At 38.7% G+C, this 13,216-nt stretch overlaps 1 protein-coding gene across 1 annotated transcript in view; it reads right to left on the bottom strand.

Moving 5' to 3' along the window:
* The window catches only part of Slc35d1 (solute carrier family 35 member D1), a 44,998-nt gene that overhangs the window by 19,997 nt on the left and 11,785 nt on the right, over window positions 1-13,216 (bottom strand). The window contains exon 9 of the mRNA XM_090334643.1: window positions 649-716. Coding sequence (XP_090190769.1) covers window positions 649-716 — 68 coding nt within the window. The remainder of the gene's footprint in view (window positions 1-648; window positions 717-13,216) is intronic.

Below are 13,216 nucleotides of genomic sequence, written 5' to 3'. Positions count from 1 at the left end.
CACATAAGCCAGGAAGAAAACGGGGGCTCAGAGACTCTGGCTCAGCTACCTGCCATGAGGATGATGTGATCTCTGAGAGGATCAAGGCAAGACAGCTTCTTGAAAACGGAAGAAGAGCACATCAGAACTACTTTCGGATGGGATCTGTTTGGATCTCCCAGGATGGACCTAGGGCTATTACCCCATGTTGTTCTGCAGCCTCCAGGCACTTTATGCAGATCCAACCACACACAGCAAACAAACAGACTGGCTGAAGAAAATATGGAGGGGATAAGAAGCATGCTTACAGAGAGCTTCTTGCCTTCTCCATACTCTCTGGCAAGAAAACAAAATGAAAGAGAAAAGTCAGCCCCCAATGAAAATGCTGCCACTACCTGTGCGAACTTAGATAATTTACATAAGTGTTGCACCTGGGACCTCACAGGGAAGGAAGCATCAATACATGCCAAACCATCAATGCAGATCAAGTTATAGTGGTGCTTATTATATACAGTAGCTCCTTTTTCCACCCTACCCTGGACCTCAGGATCTGTTCAGCAGCCCTGAAAGCAGGGCTGATGATGTAAAACCACTAGGATCTGGAGAGAAATTTATCCTAAGCTGACACACAGGACATTGGAAGACAGAGAATCTTAGAAAAAGGCTTACCCCATCACACAAGAAAGGGTAAACTGCAAAAGGAAGACAGTGTCTGCCCAGCCTTCAAATTCCATTGCCTGTAATACACAGCAAGCATCAGACTTTAGAGTAGGTCCGCACAATCAGCTATCTTATGCATTAGTGAAAATTTGTCTACACATCTGCAACACACACACACACACACACACATTTCCCTGCATCATATCAGAGTAATGCACAAGAATTTCAAATATATGGATTTGAACAAATTTCCAGAAAGCTTTGTCCTTTCCAAAATGTAATGAAGGAAGCCAGCCATCAGTGGCTCATGCCTGCAAATCCTAGCTACTCAGGAGGCTGAGATCTGAAGATTGTCATTCAAAGTTAGTCTGGGAAGGAAAGTCTATGACCCCTATCTTCAATTAACTACCAAAAAGTTTGCTGTGGCTCAAATGGTAGTTGGCCTTGAGCATAAAAGCTCTGGGAAGGGTCCAGGCCTTGAATTCAAGATAGGACCAGCACCAAAAACACATACATACATATATACATATATGTGTATGTACAGGTGTGGGAGAATGGGTGTAATGAAGGGGAGATTTTATATTCTGATGCTAAGAAATACTTCCTTGATGGCACAAGTCATATCTACATAAATTCAACGTGTTCTACCAGATGGCTGTTACTATGTTTGTGATAAAGGCTTTGTCGAATATTAAAACACATTTCTTCCCCCTAACTGTAATATCTAAAGCATGATCCTGGTTACACAAATGCAGCTGAGGTCTTTGTTTGAAGCAGTTGATTCTAAGTTGTCTGTTGGTTGTTTGAAGACAAAAGGTATGAAAAGAAATTAAGAGTGTGGGTTAATTTCCTCTTTCATACAAGAGGGAAAGTTTCTCTCTCAAGCAATGCCTTTTGCAAGCAAGCTGAGTTTGATAAGCTAATGTGAAAAACATTCCACTAGGACCAGGAGTTTGGCCTAGTGGTAGAGTGCTTGCCTAACATTCATGAAGACCCAGGTTCGATTCCTCAGTACCATATACATAGAAAAAAGCTGGAAGTGGTGCTGTGACTCAAGTGGTAGCCTTGAGAAAGTCCAAGGACAGTGCTCAGGTCCTGGGTTCAAGCACACGACTGGAAAAAAAAAAAAAGAAAGAAAAGAAAAACATTTCACTTCTTTAGAGGAAAACCTATATGTATAGCTTCAATTCTTCTTGCCATTCTACATAAGACTCTCAGCTCAGTTTCCCGTGGTTTATTCTTTTCATTTTTGCTGATCCTGAGGCTTGAACCCAGGGACTGAGTGCTATGCTATCCCTGAGTCTCTCTGTAGTCAAGGCTCTACCACTTCAGCCACAACATCACTTCCAGCTTTTCTGAGTAGTGTATTGGAGATAAGAGACTCATGGACTTTCTTGCCTGGGCTGGCATTAAACTGCAATCCTCAGATCTCAGCCTTCTTAGTAACGAGGATCACAGGTGTGAGCTACTGGAGCCAGGCTCTTGTGTGTATAAAACATCAAAATTTCCTATTTGTGTGCCTTTGCCCACAGTGCTATTCCCCAACACTGATTCTTATTTACCCAGCAGACTAACTAAACTCAAGGATCCCTGTGGGGCTTCCCTGGATCAAGCACTTTCTCTGCAACTCAGTGTCTCACTCTAGGGCTCTGGATGCCAGCATGCCACTGTTGTACTCTATGCCTTTTTATGGTAGTATACAATCTGTGAGCTCTACTGGGCTCTACTCACCATCATACTCCTAACTCACCCCTTACCAGACACATTGTTGCTTGAGGTTCTTTTTGTTAAGGTATAAAACAAAATTCACCAACTTTAAGTGCATAATTCAGTAAGTACAATCATGATAAAGAGATTCCTACACCTGACTCTTCACATATCAAAGTTCCCTCATCAATCCCCTGATATACTTTTAGTACCACTCTGCTACTGAACAACCTCAGATAAAGTAACCATAGTCTTTTTATGTCTTGTCTCTTCTCTTGGCACAATGCTTTTGAGGTTCATTCATGCTCTGAGGCCATCAGTGGCTCACTCATTTGTATTGTTAATTACTATTCTATCTTATGGCTATACAACAGTTGTTTAGTCACTTATCAATGGACCTTCATTTGGGCTGTTTCACAATTATTACGCTAAAGTAACAATGACTCTTTTAGTAATGTACAAGTGTTGGACACATTGTTATTTACCTTGGGTAAATACCTAGAACAAGGGATTGCTGGACATGTTGACTTTAGCATTAGCTTTATAAGACACTGTCAAAGAAATCTTACATTTCACTTTCTCATCAACATGAGATCTGTTCAGGCCATTCCAGTAAGCAGTATATGGTATCTCAGACTTTTAATTTGCCTTTCCTTACTCACTTCCAAGGTTGAGTATCTTTTATGAGACTGACACACTGCCTACTGTGCTAAAGGAAGCAGATGGTTGAATATCTTTTAATGTGCCTGATATTAGTATTTTTTATTTCATAAAATGACTATTAAATCCTTTGCCAAATTTTTAATAGTTATTTGTCTTCCTTGACTGAGTGGTAATATGTTTTTAATAGATTCTTGATGAACAGCGTTAATTATACATATAATACACACACACATGCAAGGTACATGTGCATACATGCAGAGACATGACTTAACAAAAGAAAAGTAATCAGAATTATATGGTAAAGACCTCAAATAAACATCTGTACACCTCTGAGCTCCTTCCCTCTGTTACATCTAAATAAATATCTCCTGTGTTTTTCAACCTACAATTCAGCACCTTGGCATAGGCCTTGGGTACAGTGATGAGGATGGTTATTCAAACTAGTTGATAGTCAATGAGCAAGTAAATCAAAGCAATTAAAAAAAAAAACCCTACTGCCCAATATTTATCGTATAGTTTGATTTCCAAAAAATCACACTGAGATAGAAAAATCATGTCATACACAAAATGGCAAACTTTAGGTCCACAGTGAACATATGGTAGCTCTCACTATTTACAGGTCAAGGTCAAAGTTTTCAATGCTCAATAAACTCGCAGAGGACAGAACTGTACCTGCAGAATAATATAGTAAGTTTCATGAACATGCTTCCATCTATATCATGTTCAAAAACAAACATGTAATTCTTATGGCATTTTCCTCCCCTCCCTAAGTATTGGCCTGTTTCTGGAGAAAGCCAATGCAAGGAACAAGCAGCTTGCTGTAGGCCTCTGCTTCGCCATGGGGACAGACATTGACTGCACTGGGGACAACCATCCGCAAGTACAGCATAACTTTGACCTACCCAGTTCCTATAATACACAGGAGCTTGCTCCCTCTGCCCTAAACAGAACATTTCAAAATTCAGTAAGCTACTGTTTTCTAAGTGCCTTAACTATGTGCCGAAGTCAGAAATGCTAAGTAGTTTATCCCAAATTATCCAGCTACTTAGTGCCAAGCCTTATCTACTCAAACAAAAATAAGGACCCGCATGGGACAGGAGACGCAGTTCTCATATCTATAATCTATAACCTGCCAAGAGTCTCTCTTATCATCCCTGTGTGGAATGCACCAGCCCTCAATGCCCTTCCATGAAACAAGAGAAGAAACCCACCAAAGACACTGTGGCTCCATAATGTCTTCAGGGACTAACTGGTTACTGGTCTGTATCTTACATAGAGAAATCTCCTTAAACCATGAAAAAGGAATTGCTTAAAAACAATATTCTTCAAAAATAAAATAACCAAAATGGAGCTGGGAGTTTGGCCTAGTGATAGAGTGCCTGCTTAGCATGCACAAAGATTCGGGTTCAATTCCTTGGTACTACATACATAGAAAAAAGCCAGAAGTGGTGCTGAGGCTGGGCTGTGCTCAGGCCTTGAGCTCAAGTCCAGGACTGGCAAAAAAGAAAAAAATAACTAAAATGACCAGACCTGAGAACATTCTACTGACCAAATAGCAACCTTTTGGTTGCTAGTTCTCTACTGGCAGCAGCCTAATCTTCCTTGGTCAGCACTGTCTCCTTCCCTTCTTTTTTCTACTAATTAAAATTTCTGCCTGAGAGTTTGTGGTGTACGTCTCAGTTTTATTTTTATAAATGCTGGAATGAAAATTCCCTCACATCCTACATCACCTCCATCTGCACTACTGGGTAAACATCAGGTTCTCAAGTTTTGTTTTCCCCAATGGCTCTACATGGTTGCTATTATCAGATCAGTGATTCAAAAAAGCAAGAATTAGTAGAGAGAAAAATATCACATATTCTCTTACATGTGGAAGCCAGATGTAAAATAAAAGTGGACACAATAACTTACACAGGGCTTTCTATATTTATATACAAATAAACAGACTAAAGGTTACTCTTAGGGGATGAACCTAAAGACATAATTAGTCTGGACATCTAAAATATTATTTGTCTAGATGAATTCTAGGGCCAGGAGCATGTCCTAGTGGTAGAGTGCCTGCCTAGCATGCGCGAAGCACTAGGGGATCGATTGATTCCTCAGTACCACATACACAGAAAAAGCCAGAAGTGGTAGCATGCTTGCATTGAGAAAGTCCAAGGACAGTGCCCAGACCCTGAATTCAAGTCCCATGACTGGTGGGGAGAATGGGGGAAGGAAGGGAGAAGAAATGGAAACATGCATTTTTTTGGTGGTAGTGTTTTGTTTGTTGTTGTCTTTTTAGGGGAAGGCAAAAGGGGGACACAGAAATGAAGGGAGAAAGAATGAACAAATGCAATCACAGTATTCAATGTGTACTGCATAAACAATGAACTGTGCAACTTGTGGGGCAAGATGGAAGGAGAAAAGTAAAGGAACATTTTAAACACTGTCCAAAAAAGAAATGTATTCATTATCTGACTTAGGGAATTATAAATGTTCTATACAACTCCTTCCTTAATAATAAAAAAATTATATTTTAAGAAATTTAAAGCAAGAACTAGGGCTGGGGGTAGAAGCCAGTGATAGAGTATTTGCCTACTAAGTATGGGCCCCAGATTTAATTTGATGCAGTATGGAGAATCAAAGACAAAATAAGAGTTCTACTTCCAATTGTGCATGTGTGTGATGAGATTTCGCATAACCAATGGGTTCTTAAACTCTCACATAACCAAACTTCTACTTCCTGCCCTCAGGAAGACTTTCTGTGAACTTATAATGTCACTTAATCTGAGGTTCCACCTCTATCACACATGTAGAAAACAGGCTGTTCCATCTGCCCCTTGTGAGGACCACTGAGAGAATGAAGAGAGACCCTTTAAATGTACAAAGAATTTGTAACCACAGACAACCCTCCCACAAGATTCTACTACCCTTATCTAGCAGCAGATTGGTAGGCAGATTTTTCACATTTCTAAGATAGATGATATAGAACTTTGCTAATCAGGGGGAAAATGTGTAAATAAAATCACTACTTCTAGAGAAAACTCTAAAATAAAGGACTTCTATGAGGACAACGACTTTCCTGGTCAGGCTTCAAGGCCTGTTATCTTCAATCTTGGTTCAGTAGTGGTCGTGATGACAGAATACAAAAACAAGTTTTCTTAAACTTCCTTCTGTTTTAAGTAAAGTTTCCAGTTCTGTGGGTGCAATACCAGAAGCCAAAAGATACTTCAGTGTAACAATCTCACACAACCAAGTGGCACTTGTTCCCACATAACCAAACTTAAATTTCTCCTAAGGAGGAAGATTTTCATTAAACAAAAGTTACTTGGAAAAACAAATTTTAATGTTAATTTTTTTTCCTTTTTTTTTTGCTTAGGCTAAATAAACTAATAGAGAAATGTATTCTCTGAACGAGATTAGGTACTAAAACTACATAATCTATAGCAGAGCTAAAATCTAGGTCAGGAATACAATCAGATTCTGTCTTTTGAACCAGCTCTGATCCGTTAATTTGGGGTGTCAGATGAACCAGCTCCGATCCATTAATTTTGGGTGCCAAAGCTAGTGTCTTGGGAAAGAGTCTAAGGCTGTATCTAAGCTCAGCATAAAGGTGGTATGAATACTTGGCAATGGACACAGGGTAACAGTTGTGCCAACTTGCCACCCTAATCAACTGAGAAGCACAGCAGAATTTCAATGTGCAAGTCAGACTCAGATGTAGTCATTCCTGTTTCTAGGAAAATTTACTAAGCAGAATCAGCAACTTCCTTGAGCTGTGTGGTAAAAATCCAATGCATAATGGAGACATTTTCCTACTGGTCTGATACATCCCTGCTTACCCTGAACTTTTGAAAGAAACCACTTATACTTTGCCATCATGGCAAAGAAGAAAAAGACTGATGAATAAATATCATTCTATTTTGAAATTACTTTCTCTAAAACTACTGAGGAAAAAAAAAATCTTGCCCCAAAGTGAAGCTGCTAGGAAAGTTGCTACAGGCAGAAAGAAGAGGCTGGTATGGTTCTCTTCCTCCATGGGAAATGTTTGGTTAATTCACAAAACCAGCAACTCTGGATAACCACCTACCTCTGCACTACTGCAGCCATCTGCCACACCTCACCTGTCATGGTGCCCTGCTCCTGGCTTAGACAGACTGCTTTCCTGGTATCTTCAATACCTCTGCTCACTAGGTTCTTTGACTTATAAAGCCTATGTATGATGGCAAAACTACTCAATCCATCTTACCAGCCAGGCCAATGCTTCTAACTTAAAAAAAAGGCATATCCTTAAAGAAGACAGTGAATAAAAAGTATTAGCTTTGTTAACCAAATAATATAAAGGCTGAGAGAAAAAAAAAATCTATTCATTTACTCACTAAAGAACTACTGATGCCACCTTGTGTGTTGCCCATAAAAGAATATCAAGGCCCCCTCAAAAAAACAGACAAGAACTGTATGTGGAAGAAATAATTTAGAGTGGCAGAATCAATGTATATAGCTCACAGAGTGATCCAAAAAAGATGAATAAGTCTGGAAAAGCTAACCCAACAAGTTAATATTTCTTCCTTATTCAGTCAGTAATGGTTAGTAACAGGAATGTCCAGGTAGAGGATTAGTACAACTTTTCCTGGAACTCCTCTGAGCCATGTAATATAAGCAGTGACATAATGAAGACATTATACAATGTACCAGTACCTACAGTACTGGCCTTGTAAGAGACACAGCGAAGGGTCTGTTCTTCCACTCCTACGTGATAGCACCTAGCATGGTGTCTACCAGGACCGCCAGGCTCCAACTCCTCTCACTGAATCACTAGCTTTGTGCTGCACAAATTCCCTTTGGAGGTGGCAACTCATAATTTTAAACACAATCTGTCCTGACAGTGAGAGGATGTTAGTGAAGAAATATGTAGTTTACTTATGCGGGATATCTTTTATTAATGGCAAGCTGACTTTTGTATAACATACACATTTTCCTTAAAGAATATTTTACACATATTAAGTAAGCACTAAATATAGTAATTCTTTGGTTTCTATTGACCCTAAACTTGAATAAACTTAAAAAAAATAAAACTACACATACATACAAATAAGCTTGGTTTCTCAATGTTTTGTCAAGATGTTTTGTACTATGTTCTTTGGGATAAACTGTTCCACTGGATCTTACCCTATAATTTCCAGATTGGTTTTTTTTTTCTTTTGCTCCTAATTCTTGCTCAAAGTGTCTATGAGCCTCCTCACATGCTGTGTCCCACTCCAACTCTCTGTTGGATTCCTGCCCTAATACAGAAGTTTCATTTCCTCTGCCTACTAACTGTGAGACTTTAAGAAAAAATGATTCATGCTAGAACAGTGACTCATACCTGTAATCCTAGCTACTCAGGAGGCTGAGATATGAGGATAGTGATTCAAAGCTAGCCCAGGCACTAAAATCCATGAGATTCTTATCTCCACACTAGAAAACTAAAAGTGGCACTGTGGCTCAAGGGGTAGGGGATAGCCTTGAGCTGAAGAGCTCAGGGACAACGCCCAGGCCTAGAATTAAAGCCCCATGATGGACACACACACACCAAAAAAAAAAAAAAAAAAAAGATTCTGATGTCTTCTTGGTTTGTTTTCCAGATCAAGAGTCTGTAACTCTAATAATAAAAATAAATTGGTTCGTTATTTGCTTTTTCCCCCAGGTATTTTTAAATTCCGTATCCATCATAGAACACTCATCATTTATAAAAACTGTCTTTTTATTATTTTATAAATCATAATGTATAGAATCTAAATGAGTGTATATTGGTCTGGTTTTTTTTACATTTCACCATTTATCTTGGAAGTCTTTTCGTTTACTACATAAAAGTTCCATGCAGTAAAAAGTTCTGGTTGAGGAAAACCAGCAATCTAGTGATAAAGAACAGTTTACCAGGAACCAGCTATGAGAACAGCAGTACCGTGTCCATCCTGCCCGTTACTACTCTAAACCGCCTCAGCCCCTACTTCTGCTCCATTGTACCATGTGCATTGTGGCATGCGCATGCCATCACCTAACTCCACCAGAACACCATCATTTCTCCTCCTCCGCAATGCTCAAAATCCTCATTAGCTTTTTCTGGTGTTGACCTACTAAGAAAATGCTAAGAGCTCTCTCTATAGGACTTAGAACCTGCTCTTCCCTCCACCTAGGATACTCTCTCTCCAATGAACCACACAAACTGGTCTCTCAGTCATAGTTGTGTCTGCTCAAATGGGCTCTCTAAAAAATACTCTCTGTAGTATCTAGAATAACACTTGTCTATCATTTTCCTGGCTTTATTTCTCTTCAGAGCACTTACTACACACTTAATGTATACTCTATCTCACGCCATTAGAATTCAAGCTCTGCTTAAACACAGACATGGATTTTGTTTGTTTTGCTGTGGTAAGAATAACACCTTACATATATGCACTTAATATTCACTGAATGAAGGAACTATGATTTTAGACAACTAAATAGACAAGGACAAGCTGCAGACTTGCATTCTTTTTTTGCCAATCCTGGGGCTTGAGCTCAGGGCCTGAGCTTCTTTTGCTCAAGGCTAGCGCCACAGAGCCACTTCTGGATTTTTCTGCTTATGTGCTACTGAGAAATGGAATCCAGGGCTCCATGCATGCTAGGCAAGCATTCTACCAGTAAGCCACATTCCCAGCCCCCGATATGTATTCTTATTATTAATATTCTTATTACTAGTCTTTTAAATGGCACTACATATGCATTTGCTCACATCTGACACCTTGTGCTGTATGAAGCACTATACAGAAGTCCCAAAGGCAGGACACAATTACTCAGACTGTGGGAAAGCCTGTAATCAGGCAAACACACAAGGGAATCAGTCAAAACAGCTCCAGTTTAAACGCTGCCACTGTGTGGTCCTGAGCATGTCCCTAATAGGAGATCAAGAAAAATGACTTATACGGAAGCATCTTGTCAGGTACGAGACACTGTACTATAGATAAAGCATTACTAACCACTAGAAATAGGATTAAACTATTTATTTGGGAACAACCTTATTTAAAGATAAAGTGTCATAAGCACAGTATCCATTCTTCAAAAACAGATGAATGTATATAGATGCATGTTTTTGTGTGTGTGATTGTATGTGCATATGTTGTATATTCAGATATTCATTTGAATTTTAAGAGAACATTCAAGAGACATACACTGACAATAAACCTGACTTGTTAGAAAAGTCTTACCTGAAATCTTGCCAAATATCCCACTCTTTAATATGAACCCTGACTGACAAGGCTTCCAACAGACTGCTGACCACAGGAAACTAAATCTTCCAGTGCAACATTCAAATTCTTTCCACTTTCCATGGACACTTCAGACTTTTTTAGACTACTATGACCCTCCTGGAAACTTCACACCCACCATTACCAAACTAGATATTAATAAAAAAGCAAACTACCTGGCCACATGGCTATGACAGGCCCCCAAGCAGGTCAGAATTTTATGTTCCACTATTTCCACTAAACAACAAATACTGATACTCAATCTACATCAAGGATTTTTCCTAACCTGAATGCTTGTAGAATTTACTGACAGGCATGGCACTTTGGTGATAGATCTTACACTATCTCAGAACCATGCCAAATGCTATCCTTGTAAGACAAAAGTTAAATAGCATTGTTCCTGTTTTCTAAGAGAAATGAAAATAGCTTTCAAAGCACAAAAAAGATGCTCAGAAATACTACTCTGATTTGAATTTAGAATGAAATCGTAATGACTTGTCTCATAAGCTCACTTGGAATTCAAAAATACAAACTGAACTCTCACTTCATAAGTCAGAGCTCATAATCTACAAAAAACTATCAAACAAAAATATTCCATCATTTACATTTATTTTTGTTTCTAGGCAAACCTCCATGGAACAATCTACCCTCAATCCCAGCATATGGGTAGAACTGACCTACTTCTATTTTATACCCTGGATAGGGATACCCAGCCTTCTCCCATATAACCTATGTCAATAGTTGTCCTCAGGTTAGCTGATCTGTTCCTAGAAAGACTTCATAGTGTTAAAAAGGTAAGAACATCAATTAATTCATTCTTTTTTCTATTATCTATTATTATTATTATATTATTATTTTACCATTATTCGAACACAGTGAGACACACAATAGTATGTAACTGTCCCACAATGTGGGAAGGAGGCTATGTGAAGGACAGAACATTGGACTAAGCTATGGCTAAGGTGGTAGCAAGTATGAGACCTAATTGAAAAGCAGTGGCGATGGGGAGCTATGTTAAGGAAGAAAGCATAGGATTATTTAAAAAAAACAAAAAGCCAGTGTGTCCACTTATAACCCAATATGTGTTTTGTAAGTAACATTCATAAGTAACATTAATTTTCAATAAGAGAATGAAAAACACATGAAACACTAAACACTAAGGAAATATGACTACCAAATGAGTCAGAAAACTTCCATAAGTAGTTTAACACTCCAACTTGAATACTTAAATCTACTTAGATAAACTGACATTCCTCAAAATCATTATCTTTCTTAAAAATTAAATGTTTTTTTTTTCTTTTTCAGTTCTGTGGAATTGAACCCAGAGCGTCATACTGGTAAGCAAATGTTCTACCATTTGAGTTATGACCCCAACCCTAAAATAAACCCTTCCTTGAAAGTGCCTTTGCCTAGCATTTACACGGGAAAAACAGACTACTTAAATTCCACTCGTCTACTTAAAACTGGAAGAAGAGTAAAAAATCCCAGATCTCATCCTAATATTAGTGGTAAAGTAACTTTTCACACTAAGTATAGCATTCTTAAACTAAAGTCCTTCCATCTAAACATGAATTACCAAATTCTGAAATAGGCACAAATTATGCTACAAGTTCTGTGTAAACTGTCATCACTGTGGAATGAAGAAACACTGCCTTTTAGATAATTTATTCAAGTAGCTACAAGCTACCTGATGAAATCAAACCTTGGTGAAAATTCTATCTTTGCTAAGTCTTTAGGAAACCTAGCTTTATTAAATCTTCCAATTTTCTCATGTACAATGGCCTTAAGATATATGGTGGTATACCTGCCAGCCATATGGGTGGGGCTTGTTTTTATTTTGGGTTTTTGTTGTTGTTGTTTGTGACAGTCCTTGAGGCTTGGACTTTGGGCCTGAATACAATCCCTGAGCTTCTTTTGCTCAAGGCTAGTACTCTACCACTTGAGCCATAGCTCCACTTCCTGCTTTCTCTGTGATTAGCTGGAGTCTCTCAGACTTTCCTGCCAGAATGGCTTAGATCCTTAGGTCTCAGCCTCCAGAGAAGTTAGGATTATAGGTATGAGCCACAGGTCCCCAGCTGGGACTGGCTATTTTACAGTACATTCCTATCCCAGAGCTAAAGTATAAAATGTACTTGAAAAAGAAAATAATAAAGCCAGAGTAGGCAGAGTGCTGTGAGAAGACCACAACCTCTGGACTGACACTTGCATTTAAATTATGATTCTGATGCTTGGGTTTAAATTAGGATTCTACTTTCTGTCAAGAGGATGACTTTAGGGAAGTCATTTAGATTTTCTGGTCCTTTACCTCAATAAAACAGGGTAATTCAAACCTTGTACAGTCATGGGGAAGACTACATTATATTATCTACATGAAATGACCAGTATATAATGTTAGTTTCCAATCCCATTTTTCTTCATGGTCAGAGTTCTTACTGAACACTACTAGTTACAACAGACTTCTATTCAGGTTTGTTGGGAGGTAGCAATTCATGAAATTTACACATGCATTCAAGATGAACTATGCCAGTTCTTTAAAAGAGTTGGATTTTTAAAAAAATTAAGCTTTGTAAATTGTCAGTACACTGTCCTAGTTTTTTACAGGCCTAAATGAATTTTTCAAAGTCTGAACATTGTAATTTCAAAAGTAAATAATTTTTAAAACTCTGACAGGGCAAGGTGGCTAATGCCTGTAATCCTAGCTATTCAGGAGACTAAGATCTGAGGATCACGGTTCAAAGCCAGCCTGGGCACTAAAGTCCGTGAGACTTTTATCTCCAATTAACCACCAGAAAACCTGGAAGTGGCGCTGTGGCTCAAGGGGTAGGGTGGTATCCTTAAGCTGAAGAGCTCAGAGACAGTGCCCAGGCCCAGAGTTCAAGCCTCACCAGCAACAAAAATAAACAAACAAAAAACCTGTAATATTAGTCCCTAGTTGTTTATTCTCTAAGAATAATCAACTT

The sequence above is a fragment of the Megascapheus bottae genome, chromosome 6 (genome assembly GCF_031878675.1).
Source record: "Megascapheus bottae isolate mThoBot1 chromosome 6, mThoBot2.hap1, whole genome shotgun sequence".
Taxonomy (NCBI): domain Eukaryota; kingdom Metazoa; phylum Chordata; class Mammalia; order Rodentia; family Geomyidae; genus Megascapheus; species Megascapheus bottae.
Note: the sequence above shows the minus strand (reverse complement) of the source record. Positions and strands in the feature narration are given on the sequence as shown.